This window comes from Oncorhynchus kisutch, linkage group LG18 (assembly GCF_002021735.2).
Source record: "Oncorhynchus kisutch isolate 150728-3 linkage group LG18, Okis_V2, whole genome shotgun sequence".
NCBI lineage: Eukaryota > Metazoa > Chordata > Actinopteri > Salmoniformes > Salmonidae > Oncorhynchus > Oncorhynchus kisutch.
In genome coordinates this window covers 3,959,835-3,976,391 of record NC_034191.2, presented here as the reverse complement: position 1 = coordinate 3,976,391, position 16,557 = coordinate 3,959,835, and the positions used below count along the sequence as shown (strand labels likewise).

At 48.5% G+C, this 16,557-nt stretch overlaps 1 protein-coding gene across 1 annotated transcript in view; it reads right to left on the bottom strand.

The window, feature by feature from the left end:
* Positions 1–16,557, bottom strand: part of aplp2 (amyloid beta (A4) precursor-like protein 2) — a 153,899-nt gene that overhangs the window by 99,185 nt on the left and 38,157 nt on the right. The window contains 3 exon segments of the mRNA XM_031795324.1: positions 3,450–3,579; positions 5,002–5,058; positions 5,060–5,176. Coding sequence (XP_031651184.1) covers positions 3,450–3,579; positions 5,002–5,058; positions 5,060–5,176 — 304 coding nt within the window.

Genomic DNA, 16,557 nt, shown 5'->3' with positions numbered 1-16,557 from the left:
AATTGGCAAAAAACACACACATTTCTTTCCACAGAGTCGTGGGGTTAGACAGGGATGCAGCTTAAGCCCCACCCTCTTCAACATATATATCAACGAATTGGCGCGGGCACTAGAAAAGTCTGCAGCACCCGGCCTCCCCCTGCTAGAATCCGAAGTCAAATGTCTGCTGTTTGCTGATGATCTGGTGCTTCTGTCACCAACCAAGGAGGGCCTACAGCAGCACCTAGATCTTATGCACAGATTCTGTCAGACCTGGGCCCTGACAGTAAATCTCAGTAAGACAAAAATAATGGTGTTCCAAAAAAGGTCCAGTCACCAGAACCACAAATACAAATTCCATCTAGACACTGTTGCCCTAGAGCACACAAAAAACTATACATACCTTGGCCTAAACATCAGCACCACAGGTAACTTCCACAAAGCTGTGAACGATCTGAGAGACAAGGCAAGAAGGGCATTCTATGCCATCAAAAGAAACATAAATTTCAACATACCAATTAGGATTTGGCTAAAAATACTTGAATCAGTCATAGAGCCCATTGCCCTTTATGGTTGTGAGGTCTGGGGTCCGCTCACCAACCAAGACTTCACAAAATGGGACAAACACCAAATTGAGACTCTGCACGCAGAATTCTGCAAAAATGTCCTCCGTGTACAACGTAGAACACCAAATAATGCATGCAGAGAACAGAAAGGACCAAGAGAAAGAGTTGTAGAGGCGCAGAAAGAGGAGGCCTGTGATCTGCTAACTGGTCGTTAGGTGGTTCAACAACAACCAGGCCTGAGGACAGCATTACACCACTAGACAGGGAGGGAGAGGAGAAGGAAGAGAAAGAGAAGGCAGTGGTTTAGATAATGAGAGAGTAGGGAGCTGGAAATAGCAGAGCTACACAGGAGGACTCTCTCTCTGCTATGTGAGGTTCTGTACTGTGAGGTGCTACACTGTGAGGTGCTGTACTGTGAGGTGCTGTACTGTGAGGTGCTGTACTGTGAGGTGCTGCACTGTGAGGTGCTTGTGACCTGCTGCCTCCACAGTAAATGTCTTTGCCAGCCTTGGCCATCCTATTGCTTCTGACGGAGTGTGTGGATCTCTAGTAAAACCACAGCTCAAGGCTGAGATTAGTCAATAAAATGCCTCTCCAATATGTCTCTCCTCTCTTCTCCTCATCTAGCCTGTTTCTAACGTCTCCGCTCCTGGCCGTGAACCGGCCTATGCGCGCGCTCCTGGCCCGTGAACCGGCCTATGCGCGCGCTCCTGGCCCGTGAACCGGCCTATGCGCGCGCTCCTGGCCCGTGAACCGGCCTATGCGCGCGCTCCTGGCCCGTGAACCGGCCTATGCGCGCGCTCCTGGCCCGTGAACCGGCCCTATGCGCGCGCTCCTGGCCCGTGAACCGGCCTATGCGCGCGCTCCTGGCCCGTGAACCGGCCTATGCGCGCGCTCCTGGCCCGTGAACCGGCCTATGCGCGCGCTCCTGGCCCGTGAACCGGCCTATGCGCGCGCTCCTGGCCCGTGAACCGGCCTATGCGCGCGCTCCTGGCCCGTGAACCGGCCTATGCGCGCGCTCCTGGCCCGTGAACCGGCCTATGCGCGCGCTCCTGGCCCGTGAACCGGCCTATGCGCGCGCTCCTGGCCCGTGAACCGGCCTAGCGCGCGCTCCTGGCCCGTGAACCGGCCTATGCGCGCGCTCCTGGCCCGTGAACCGGCCTATGCGCGCGCTCCTGGCCCGTGAACCGGCCTATGCGCGCGCTCCTGGCCCGTGAACCGGCCTATGCGCGCGCTCCTGGCCCGTGAACCGGCCTATGCGCTCGCTCCTGGCCCGTGAACCGGCCTATGCGCTCGCTCCTGGCCCGTGAACCCGGCCTATCCGCATCGCTCCTGGCCCGTGAACCGGCCTATCCGCTCGCTCCTGGCCCGTGAACCGGCCTATCCGGTTCTACACACCGTGATATCACCCTGGTCTACACACCATGATATTACCCAGCATGATGTTACCCTGGTCTACACACCATGATGTTACCCTGGTCTACACGCCCCGATATCACCCTGGTCTACACGCCCCCGATATCACCCTGGTCTACACGCCCCGATATCACCCTGGTCTAAACGCCATGATATCAAATCAAATCAAATTTATTTATATAGCCCTTCGTACATCAGCTGATATCTCAAAGTGCTGTACAGAAACCCAGCCTAAAACCCCAAACAGCAAGCAATGCAGGTGTAGAAGCACGGTGGCTAGGAAAAACTCCCTAGAAAGGCCAATACCTAGGAAGAAACCTAGAGAGGAACCAGGCTATGTGGGGTGGCCAGCCCTCTTCTGGCTGTGCCGGGTGGAGATTATAACAGAACATGGCCAAGATGTTCAAATGTTCATAAATGACCAGCATGGTCGAATAATAATAAGGCAGAACAGTTGAAACTGGAGCAGCAGCACAGTCAGGTGGAAGTTGAAACTGGATGATATCACCCTGGCCTACACACCCCGATATCACCCTGGTCTACACACCCCGATATCACCCTGGCCTACACACCCCGATATCATATCACCCTGGTCTACACACCCCGATATCACCCTGGTCTACACACCCCGATATCACCCTGGTCTACACACCCCGATATCACCCTGGTCTACACACCCCGATATCACCCTGGTCTACACACCCCGATATCACCCTGGTCTACACACCCCGATATCACCCTGGTCTACACACCCCGATATCACCCTGGTCTACCACACCCCGATATCACCCTGGTCTACACACCCCGATATCACCCTGGTCTACACACCCCGATATCACCCTGGTCTACACACCCCGATATCACCCTGGTCTACACACCCCGATATCACCCTGGTCTACACACCCCGATATCACCCTGGTCTACACACCCCGATATCACCCTGGTCTACACACCCCGATATCACCCTGGTCTACACACCCCGATATCACCCTGGTCTACACACCCCGATATCACCCTGGTCTACACACCCCGATATCACCCTGGTCTACACACCCCGATATCATATCACCCTGGTCTACACACCCCGATATCACCCTGGTCTACACACCCCGATATCACCCTGGTCTACACACCCCGATATCACCCTGGTCTACACACCCCGATATCACCCTGGTCTACACACCCCGATATCACCCTGGTCTACACACCCGATATCACCCTGGTCTACACGCCATGATATTATACAGGAGGAATAGTCAAAACACTTGCTTCGTAAGAAGGTTTTCACCAGTAGTGATAGTTAGGTAACGCAACCCGAAAAGGCCCAGCCCCCTCGTCCTGGCAGGTCCACTGAGGCCCAGTGAGTCTCTGGAGCTGGGCCATGGAAACAAAGTCCGAGACCTTTAGGTCAAACACTGGGGGAAACCTCCAATGGAAAGTCAACAGAACAGTGTTATATATTATCTATGACCCTTTGGTGGTTCTCACCTAAACATTTGTAAGGCACCACGATGTGGGCGTGGCCTTTACACAGCTTCTTCTCCTTCTTGCACCAGTTCTCAATCCTGATTGGCTGGTTGGCCTCCACCACGTTAGTGATCTGGAGCTCAGGGTACATCTGAGTGAAAGAGAGACAGAGAGAGAGGCGGGGGGGAGAGAGAGAGAGAGAGGCGGGGGAGAGAGAGAGAGAGAGAGAGGCGGGGGAGAGAGAGAGAGAGAGAGAGAGAGGCGGGGGAGAGAGAGAGAGAGAGAGAGAGAGGCAGGGGAGAGAGAGAGAGAGAGGCGGGGAGAGAGAGAGAGAGAGAGGCGGGGAGAGAGAGAGAGAGAGAGGCGGGGAGAGAGAGAGAGAGAGAGGCGGGGGAGAGAGAGAGGCGGGGGAGGGAGAGAGAGAGGCGGGGGAGGGAGAGAGAGAGGCGGGGGAGGGAGAGAGAGAGGCGGGGAGAGAGAGAGAGAGGCGGGGGGAGAGAGAGAGATGCGGGGGAGAGAGAGAGAGAGAGGCAGGGGAGAGAGAGGCGTTGGAGAGAGGCAGGGGAGAGAGCGAGAGAGGCGAGGGGGAGAGAGAGAGGCGGGGGAGAGAGAGAGAGAGAGAGGCGGGGGGGAGAGAGAGAGATGCGGGGGTAGAGAGAGAGAGAGAGGCAGGGGAGAGAGAGGCGTTGGAGAGAGGCAGGGGAGAGAGCGAGAGAGGCGGGGGAGAGAGAGAGAGGCGAGGGGGGGAGAGAGAGAGAGGCGGGGGAGAGAGAGAGAGAGAGATAAATGGTGTTTCTTCATTACCTATTCATCTCCCTCCTGTCTCCAGTTAGCTCAGCATGTGAATATACTTGGACAAGAAATCCTCACAAAAATAGTAAACCTATTTTAGGTTTAGGGATTAGATTGAGGGTTAGGGATTAGATTGAGGGTTAGGGATTAGATTGAGGGTTAGGGATTAGATTGAGGGTTAGGGATTAGATTGAGGGTCAAATGTAGAGATTAAGGGTTAGAAATAGGGATGGATTAGATTGAGGTTTAGCGATTGGATTGAGGGTTAGGTTTAGGGATTCAATTGAGGGTTAGAATTAGGGTTAGGTTTAGGGATGGATTAGATTGAGAGTTAGAATGATGGTTTAGAGATTGAGGGTTAGGTTTAGAGATTAAGGGTTAGAATTAGGGTTAGGGATTGGATTGAGGGTTAGGTTTAGGGATTGGATTGAGGGTTAGAATTAGGGTTAGGTTTAAATATTGGGGGTTAGGGATTAGATTAAGGGTTAGAATTAGGATTTTGAATGAGAATCAATTGTTGGTCCCCAAACAATCCTCACAAATATAGTAATAGACAATTGTGTGTGTGTGTTTAGATATGGTGTACAGTTAGGGGTTACAGTAGTTTACAGAGACAGACCAGGGGAGAGGGGATGTGTTTATACGATAATATCTATGGAGGGTCTGTATAACACAGTGAATAAAGACCTGAGTCAGCGGAGAGACCGTAGGAAGGTCAACCGACTGTGGAGTCACGCTGAAAACGGTCCCCCTACAGGTTAACAGTGTAACATGGTCTCACCTCCTGACAGTAGCGCAGCACGCCCTCTTGGTTTCCTACACAGCTCTTCAGCCCGGAAAGGGTCCGGTTCCCAGCGTCCTGTCTGGATGTTTACGTGCATGTTGAGCTTCCCACAGAACATGGCCACCTGAGGCTCCGCTACGGCAAAACCTGTGCCCGCATTGGCTGCAAGCGCCTGGAAGGAGGGGAGAGAGAGGGAGAGAGAGGAGGGGAGAGAGAAAGAGGGAGAGAGAGAGAGAGAGGGAGAGACAGGGAGGAGAGAGAGAGAGGGGAGAGACAGGGAGGAGAGAGAGAGAGGGGAGAGACAGGGAGGAGAGAGAGAGAGAGAGAGAGACAGGGAGGAGAGAGAGAGAGAGAGAGAGACAGGGAGGAGAGAGAGAGAGAGAGACAGGGAGGAGAGAGAGAGAGAGAGACAGGGAGGAGAGAGAGAGAGAGAGAGACAGGGAGGAGAGAGAGAGAGAGAGAGACAGGGAGGAGAGAGAGAGAGAGACAGGGAGGAGAGAGAGAGAGAGAGAAATGGGAGGTTAATGCATATACTCATTACAGAGTAGTAAAGTTAGGGAGGGAATATTCTGTCAGCCAGCCTTCAGACCTGAGTGTCAGTCTGCCCTGATGAAGGCTCTGTGGGCTGTAACCAAACTGAGTCAGTCTGCCCTGATGAAGGCTCTGTGGGCTGTAACCAAACTGAGTCAGTCTGCCCCGATGAAGGCTCTGTGGGCTGTAACCAAACTGAGTCAGTCTGCCCCGATGAAGGCTCTGTGGGCTGTAACCAAACTGAGTCAGTCTGCCCCGATGAAGGCTCTGTGGGCTGTAACCTACAGACACGCACCCCCCCCCCGCCCGACGGGAGGCCCTACAGACGACCCCCCCATGGAAGGCCCTACAGACGACCCCCCCCCCCCCCCCCCATGGGAGGCCCTACAGACGACCCCCCCCCCCCATGGAAGGCCCTACAGACGACCCCCCCCCTATGGGAGGCCCTACAGCCCCCCCCCCCCCCCCCCCATGGGAGGCCCTACAGCCCCCCCCCCCCATGGAAGGCCCTACCCACATGAAAAGTTTAATTTAATTTACATTAAGCTCGCCCGTTCTGTGAGATATTAAATGTTGTGATTTCACAACAAGCAAATGTAAACATGTCCATAATGTTAAAACCCTTATGTCATAGTCAGGGTAGCAGCCGACCCCCTGGGAGGCCCTACAGACGACCCCCCGGGAGGCCCTACAGACAACCCCCCCCCCCCCCCCACACACACACACACGTCCATAATGCTGTTAAAACCCTTATGTCATAGCCAGGGTAGCAGCGGTTCAGTTGTCTTGTCGGCCAACCGATGAAAACCCCTTATCGTCACAACTCTAAGTAGCCTGAACACAAAGCCCAAGCACTAGAAACCCTGTGGTTCTGCTACAACAGCAGGAAGGAGACACAACGGCCCGGTCATGAGTAGTTCATTGACAGGTCATATCAACACTAGTTCACCCCTCAGTGTGAGGGTGTCACACCACAGTTAACTCTCATTAATCAGTAAGCCCAGGCTCTTAGCATCACTAACTTGCCAGTGTGTGTGTGACATCTCGCTCAGTCTAGAGCTGTAGCTTGTTCTATCATGGTCATGCAGTACAGTAGAGCACAGTGCAGTACAGTAGAGCACAGTAGAGCACAGTGCAGTACAGTAGAGCACAGTAGAGCACAGTGCAGTACAGTAGAGCACAGTAGAGCACAGTGCAGTACAGTAGAGCACAGTGCAGTACAGTAGAGCACAGTAGAGCACAGTGCAGTACAGTGCAGTACAGTAGAGCACAGTGCAGTACAGTAGAGCACAGTGCAGTACAGTAGAGCACAGTGCAGTACAGTAGAGCACAGTGCAGTACAGCAGAGCACAGTGCAGTACAGTAGAGCACAGTGCAGCAGAGCACAGTAGAGCACAGTGCAGTACAGTAGAGCACAGTGCAGTACAGTAGAGCACAGTGCAGTACAGTAGAGCACAGTAGAGCACATTGCAGTACAGTAGAGCACAGTGCAGTACAGTAGAGCACAGTGCAGTAGAGCACAGTGCAGTAGAGCACAGTGCAGTACAATAGAGCACAGTACAGTACAGTAGAGCACAGCGCAATACACTAGAGCGCAGTGCAGTACAGTAGAGCGCAGATCAGTACAGTAGAGCGCAGTACAGTAGAGTGCAGTGCAGTAATGCACAGTACAGTACAGTAGAGCGCAGTGCAGTAATGCACAGTACAGTACAGTAGAGTGCAGTGCAGTAATGCACAGTACAGTACAGTAGAGCGCAGTGCAGTAATGCACAGTACAGTACAGTAGAGCGCAGTGCAGTAATGCACAGTACAGTACAGTAGAGCGCACTGCAGTAATGCACAATACAGTACAGTAGAGCGCAGTGCAGTAATGCACAGTACAGTACAGTAGAGCGCAGTACAGTAGAGCACAGTACAGTACATTACAGTAGATCACAGTGCAGTACAGTAGAGCGCAGTACAGTAGAGCACAGTACAGTACATTACAGTAGATCACAGTGCAGTACAGTAGAGCGCAGTACAGTAGAGCGCAGTACAGTAGAGCATGGGTTCCCAAACCTTTTCACCTTCCAGCATTGGGGAACGTCCCTTACCCCCCTGCTTGTGAGCCATGGGCATAAGTCCTGTTCACACCCCTCGTTGGTGGGGAGAACATTCTCCAGGTTTAAAAATGTATTTCCTGCCATTCTAGTGTGTGAGTGATTCAAAACATTACTACAATTATTACCTGGTACTTCCTGTATATAGCCATGTTATTACCTGGTACTTCCTGTATATAGCCATGTTATTACCTGGTACTTCCTGTATATAGCCATGTTATTACCTGGTACTCCCTGTATATAGCCATGTTATTACCTGGTACTTCCTGTATATAGCCATGTTATTACCTGGTACTTCCTGTATATAGCCATGTTATTACCTGGTACTTCCTGTATATAGCCATGTTATTACCTGGTACTTCCTGAATATAGCCATGTTATTACCTGGTACTTCCTGTATACTTCCTGTATATAGCCATGTTATTACCTGGTACTCCCTGTATATAGCCATGTTATTACCTGGTACTTCCTGTATACTTCCTGTATATAGCCATGTTATTACCTGGTACTCCCTGTATATAGCCATGTTATTACCTGGTACTCCCTGTATATAGCCATGTTATTACCTGGTACTCCCTGTATATAGCCATGTTATTACCTCCCTGTATATAGCCATGTTATTACCTGGTACTCCCTGTATATAGCCATGTTATTACCTGGTACTTCCTGTATATAGCCATGTTATTACCTGGTACTTCCTGTATACTTCCTGTATATAGCCATGTTATTACCTGGTACTCCCTGTATATAGCCATGTTATTACCTGGTACTTCCTGTATATAGCCATGTTATTACCTGGTACTCCCTGTATATAGCCATGTTATTACCTGGTACTTCCTGTATATAGCCATGTTATTACCTGGTACTCCCTGTATATAGCCATGTTATTACCTGGTACTTCCTGTATATATCCATGTTATTACCTGGTACGTCCTGTATATAGCCATGTTATTACCTGGTACTCCCTGTATATAGCCATGTTATTACCTGGTACTCCCTGTATATAGCCATGTTATTACCTGGTACTCCCTGTATATAGCCATGTTATTACCTGGTACTCCCTGTATATAGCCATGTTATTACCTGGTACTCCCTGTATATAGCCATGTTATTACCTGGTACTCCCTGTATATAGCCATGTTATTACCTCCCTGTATATAGCCATGTTATTACCTGGTACTCCCTGTATATAGCCATGTTATTACCTGGTACTTCCTGTATATAGCCATGTTATTACCTGGTACTTCCTGTATACTTCCTGTATATAGCCATGTTATTACCTGGTACTCCCTGTATATAGCCATGTTATTACCTGGTACTTCCTGTATATAGCCATGTTATTACCTGGTACTCCCTGTATATAGCCATGTTATTACCTGGTACTTCCTGTATACTTCCTGTATATAGCCATGTTATTACCTGGTACTTCCTGTATATAGCCATGTTATTACCTGGTACTTCCTGTATACTTCCTGTATATAGCCATGTTATTACCTGGTACTTCCTGTATATAGCCATGTTATTACCTGGTACTCCCTGTATATAGCCATGTTATTACCTGGTACTTCCTGTATATAGCCATGTTATTACCTGGTACTCCCTGTATATAGCCATGTTACCCCCTCAACCAGACCCAGACAACAGTCCAGCACAACAACACCCCCTCAACCAGACCCAGACAACAGTCCAGCACAACAACACCCCCTCAACCAGACCCGGACAACAGTCCAGCACAACAACACCCCCTCAACCAGACCCGGACAACAGTCCAGCACAACAACACCCCCTCAACCAGACCCAGACAACAGTCCAGCATAACAACACCCCCTCAACCAGAGCTGGAGGTGGAGAGACAACATCAACAAGAGAAGAACAGAGCACTAGAGGAGAGGATCAGACTGCTGGAGGAGAGGATCAGACTGCTGGAGGAGAGGGTGAGGGGGATGGAGGAGAGGGTGAGGGGGATGGAGGAGAGGGTGAGGGCGATGGAGGAGAGGGTGAGGGCGATGGAGGAGAGGGTGAGGGCGATGGAGGAGAGGGTGAGGGCGATGGAGGAGAGGGTGAGGGCGATGGAGGAGAGGGTGAGGGCGATGGAGGAGAGGGTGAGGGCGATGGAGGAGAGGATCAGACTGCTGGAGGAGAGGGTGAGGGGGACAACGTGTGACAGAACAAGCCCGTAGAGAGCCAGCCACCCCCGCATAGAAGCCAGTACAACAGTCCACCTCAGACCCTGACCATAGCCTCAACATCACAGCAGAACAGTCCACCTCAGAACCTGACCATAGCCTCAACATCACAGCAGAACAGTCCACCTCAGAACCTGACCATAGCCTCAACATCACAGCAGAACAGTGAGTAAGGCTAGTTTCCTGAATTTCCGCCTGTCTGACGTGCCCAAAGTAAACAGCCTGTTCCTCAGGCCCAGAAGCCAGGATATGCATATAAATTGGTAGCATTGGATAGAAAACACTCTAAAACTGTTAAAATAATGGTCTGGAGTATAACAGAACTGATATAGCAGGCGAAAACCTTGAGGAAAATCCAGGGAGGGAGGGAGGGAGGGACTGGAGAAGTGGAGGGAGGGAGAGACTGGAGAATAGAGGATTCCTGATTAAATCGGCATGGTCGATTAATTAGGGCCGATTTCAAGGTTTCATAACAATCGGTAATCGGCATTTTTGGACGCCGATTATGGCCGATTACATTGCATGAGGAAACTGCGTGGCAGGATGACCACCTGTGCAGCAAGAAGCCAAGGTAGCTAGCATTAAACACATCTTATAAAAACAATCTTCACAATCACTAGTTAACCTAGTAATATCCCTAGTTAACCTAGTAATATCCCTAGTTAACCTAGTAATATCCCTAGTTAACCTAGTAATATCCCTAGTTAACCTAGTAATATCCCTAGTTAACCTAGTAATATCCCTAGTTAACCTAGTAATATCCCTAGTTAACCTAGTAATATCCCTAGTTAACCTAGTAATATCCCTAGTTAACCTAGTAATATCCCTAGTTAACCTAGTAATATCCCTAGTTAACCTAGTAATATCGTCAACCATGTGTAGTTAACTAGCTTGTCCTGCGTTGCATATAATCAGCAGCCTACTTCAACTTCGTCAAACGGGGATGATTTAACAAAAGAGCATTTGCAAAAAAAAGCACAATCGTTGCTCCATGTACCTAACCCTAACCCTGACCCCCAATGTACCTAACCGTAACCCTAACCCCCAATGTACCTAACCCTAACCCTGACCCCCAATGTACCTAACCCTAACCCTAACCCCCAATGTACCTAACCCTAACCCTACCCCCAATGTACCTAACCCTAACCCTAACCCCCAATGTACCTAACCTAACCCTAACCCCCAATGTACCTAACCCTAACCCCCAATGTACCTAACCCTAACCCTAACCCTACCCCCAATGTACCTAACCCCTAAACCCCCAATGTACCTAACCCTAACCTAACCCCCAATGTACCTAACCCTAACCCTAACCCTAACCCCCAATGTACCTAACCTAACCCCAATGAACCTAACCCTAACCCTAACCCCCAATGAACCTAACCCTAACCCTAACCCCCAATGTACCTAACCCTAACCCTAACCCCCAATGTACCTAACCATAACCCTAACCCTAACCCTAACCCCCATGTACCTAACCCTAACCCTAACCCCCAATGTACCTAACCCTAACCCTAACCCTAACCCCCAATGTACCTAACCCTAACCCCCAATGTACCTAACCATAACCCTAACCCTAACCCCCAATGTACCTAACCCTAACCATAACCCCCAATGTACCTAACCCTAACCCTAACCCCCAATGTACCTAACCCTAACCCTAACCCCCAATGTACCTAACCATAACCCTAACCCCCAATGTACCTAACCCTAACCCTAACCCCCAATGTACCTAACCCTAACCCTAACCCTAACCCCCAATGTACCTAACCCTAACCCTAACCCCCAATGTACCTAACCATAACCCTAACCCTAACCCCCAATGTACCTAACCATAACCCTAACCCCCAATGTACCTAACCCTAAACACCAATGTACCTAACCCTAAACACCAATGTACCTAACCCTAACCCTAACCCCCAATGTACCTAACCCTAACCCTAACCTTAACCCCCAATGTACCTAACCCTAACTCCCAATGTACCTAACCCTAACCCCCAATGTACCTAACCCTAACCCCCAATGTACCTAACCCTAACCCTAACCCCCAATGTACCTAACCCTAACCCTAACCCCCAATGTACCTAACCCTAACCCCCAATGTACCTAACCCCCAATGTACCTAACCCTAAACACCAATGTACCTAACCCTAAACACCAATGTACCTAACCCTAACCCTAACCCCCAATGTACCTAACCCTAACCCCCAATGTACCTAACCCTAACCCTAAACACCAATGTACCTAACCCTAACCCTAAACATCAATGTACCTAACCCTAACCCTAAACACCAATGTACCTAACCCTAACCCCCAATGTACCTAACCCTAACCCAAAACACCAATGTACCTAACCCAAACCCTAACCCTAACCCTAAACATCAATGTACCTAACCCTAACCCTAAACACCAATGTACCTAACCCTAACCCCCAATGTACCTAACCCTAACCCAAAACACCAATGTACCTAACCCAAACCCTAACCCTAACCCAAAACACCAATGTACCTAATCCTAACACCCAATGTACCTAACCCTAACCCCCAATGTACCTAACCCTAACCCCCAATGTACCTAACCCTAACCCCCAATGTACCTAACCCTAAACACCAATGTACCTAACCCTAAACACCAATGTAACTAACCCTAAACACCAATGTACCTAACCCTAAACACCAATGTACCTAACCCTAACCCTAAACACCAATGTACCTAACCCTAACCCTAAACACCAATGTACCTAACCCTAACCCTAAACGCCAATGTACCTAACCCAAAACACCAATGTACCTAACCCTAAACACCAATGTACCTAACCCTAAACACCAAAGTACCTAACCCTAACCCTAAACACCAATGTACCTAACCCTAAACACCAATGTACCTAACCCTAACCCAAAACACCAATGTACCTAACCCTAACCCTAAACACCAATGTACCTAACCCTAAACACCAATGTACCTAACCCTAACCCTAACCCTAACCCCCAATGTACCTAACCCTAACCCTAAACACCAATGTACCTAACCCTAACCCAAAACACCAATGTACCTAACCCAAAACACCAATGTACCTAACCCTAACCCAAAACACCAATGTACCTAACCCAAAACACCAATGTACCTAACCCAAAACACCAATGTACCTAACCCTAAACACCAATGTACCTAACCCTAAACACCATTGTACCTAACCCTAACCCAAAACACCAATGTACCTAACCCTAACCCAAAACACCAATGTACCTAACCCTAACCCAAAACACCAATGTACCTAACCCAAACCCTAACCCTAACCCAAAACACCAATGTACCTAATCCTAACCCCCAATGTACCTAACCCTAACCCCCAATGTACCTAATCCTAACCCCCAATGTACCTAACCCTAACCCCCAATGTACCTAACCCTAACCCCCAATGTACCTAACCCTAACCCTAAACACCAATGTACCTAATCCTAACACCCAATGTACCTAACCCTAACCCCCAATGTACCTAACCCTAAATGTACCTAACCCTAACCCCCAATGTACCTAACCCTAACCCCCAATGTACCTAACCCTAAACACCAATGTACCTAACCCTAAACACCAATGTAACTAACCCTAAACACCAATGTACCTAACCCTAAACACCAATGTACCTAACCCTAACCCTAAACACCAATGTACCTAACCCTAACCCTAAACGCCAATGTACCTAACCCAAAACACCAATGTACCTAACCCTAAACACCAATGTACCTAACCCTAAACACCAAAGTACCTAACCCTAACCCTAAACACCAATGTACCTAACCCTAAACACCAATGTACCTAACCCTAACCCAAAACACCAATGTACCTAACCCTAACCCTAAACACCAATGTACCTAACCCTAAACACCAATGTACCTAACCCTAACCCTAACCCTAACCCCAATGTACCTAACCCTAACCCTAAACACCAATGTACCTAACCCTAACCCAAAACACCAATGTACCTAACCCAAAACACCAATGTACCTAACCCTAACCCAAAACACCAATGTACCTAACCCAAAACACCAATGTACCTAACCCAAAACACCAATGTACCTAACCCTAAACACCAATGTACCTAACCCTAAACACCATTGTACCTAACCCTAACCCAAAACACCAATGTACCTAACCCTAACCCAAAACACCAATGTACCTAACCCTAACCCAAAACACCAATGTACCTAACCCTAACCCTAACCCTAACCCAAAACACCAATGTACCTAATCCTAACCCCCAATGTACCTAACCCTAACCCCCAATGTACCTAACCCTAACCACCAATGTACCTAACCCTAACCCCCAATGTACCTAACCCTAACCCCCAATGTACCTAACCCTAACCCCCAATGTACCTAACCCTAAACACCAATGTAACTAACCCTAAACACCAATGTACCTAACCCTAAACACCAATGTACCTAACCCTAACCCTAAACACCAATGTACCTAACCCTAACCCTAAACACCAATGTACCTAACCCTAACCCTAAACACCAATGTACCTAACCCAAAACACCAATGTACCTAACCCCTAAACACCAATGTACCTAACCCTAAACACCAATGTACCTAACCCTAACCCTAAAAACCAAAGTACCTAACCCTAACCCTAAACACCAATGTACCTAACCCTAACCCAAAACACCAATGTACCTAACCCTAACCCTAAACACCAATGTACCTAACCCTAAACACCAATGTACCTAACCCTAACCCTAACCCTAACCCCCAATGTACCTAACCCTAACCCTAAACACCAATGTACCTAACCCTAACCCAAAACACCAATGTACCTAACCCAAAACACCAATGTACCTAACCCTAACCCTAAACACCAATGTACCTAACCCTAAACACCAATGTACCTAACCCTAAACACCAATGTACCTAACCCTAAACACCAATGTACCTAACCCTAAACACCAATGTACCTAACCCTAACCCTAAACACCAATGTACCTAACCCTAACCACCAATGTACCTAACCCTAACCCTAAACACCAATGTACCTAACCCTAACCACCAATGTACCTAACCCTAAACACCAATGTACCTAACCCTAAACACCAATGTACCTAACCCTAACCCTAAACACCAATGTACCTAACCCTAAACACCAATGTACCTAACCCTAACCCTAAACACCAATGTACCTAACCCTAAACACCAATGTACCTAACCCTAACCCTAAACACCAATGTACCTAACCCTAACCCAAAACACCAATGTACCTAAACCCTAACCCTAAACACCAATGTACCTACCCTAACCCTAAACACCAATGTACCTAACCCTAACCCTAAACACCAATGTACCTAACCCTAACCCTAAACACCAATGTACCTAACCCTAACCCTAAACACCAATGTACCTAACCCTAACCCTAACCCTAACCCTAACCCAAACACCAATGTACCTAACCCTAAACACCAATGTACCTAACCCTAAACACCAATGTACCTAACCCTAACCCTAAACACCAATGTACCTAACCCTAACCCTAAACACCAATGTACCTAACCCTAACCCTAAACACCAATGTACCTAACCCTAACCCTAAACACCAATGTACCTAACCCTAACCCTAACCCAAACCCTAACCCTAACCCTAGCCCAAAACACCAATGTACCTAACCCTAAACACCAATGTACCTAACCCTAAACACCAATGTACCTACCTAACCCTAACACCAATGTACCTAACCCTAACCCTAACCCTAACCCAAAACACCAATGTACCTAACCCTAACCCTAAACACCAATGTACCTAACCCTAAACACCAATGTACCTAACCCTAACCCAAAACACCAATGTACCTAACCCTAACCCTAAACACCAATGTACCTAACCCTAACCCTAAACACCAATGTACCTAACCCTAACCCTAAACACCAATGTACCTAACCCTAACCCTAAACACCAATGTACCTAACCCTAACCCTAACCCTAACCCAAAACACCAATGTACCTAACCCTAAACACCAATGTACCTAACCCTAAACACCAATGTACCTAACCCTAAACACCAATGTACCTAACCCTAAACACCAATGTACCTAACCCTAACCCTAAACACCAATGTACCTAACCCTAACCAAACCCTAACCCTAACCCAAACCCTAACCCTAACCCAAAACACCAATGTACCTAACCCTAACCCAAAAACACCAATGTACCTAACCCAAAACACCAATGTACCTAACCCTAACCCAAAACACCAATGTACCTAACCCTAACCCTAAACACCAATGTACCTAACCCTAACCACCAATGTACCTAACCCTAACCCTAAACACCAATGTACCTAACCCTAACCCAAAACACCAATGTACCTAACCCAAAACACCAATGTACCTAACCCAAAACACCAATGTGCCTAACCCTAACCCAAAACACCAATGTACCTAACCCTAAACACCAATGTACCTAACCCTAAACACCATTGTACCTAACCCTAACCCAAAACACCAATGTACCTAACCCTAACCCAAAACACCAAATGTACCTAACCCTAACCCTAAACACCAATGTACCTAACCCAAAACACCAATGTACCTAACCCTAACCCAAAACACCAATGTACCTAACCCTAACCCAAAACACCAATGTACCTAACCCTAACCCAAAACACCAATGTACCTAACCCTAAACACCAATGTACCTAACCCTAAACACCATTGTACCTAACCCTAACCCAAACACCAATGTACC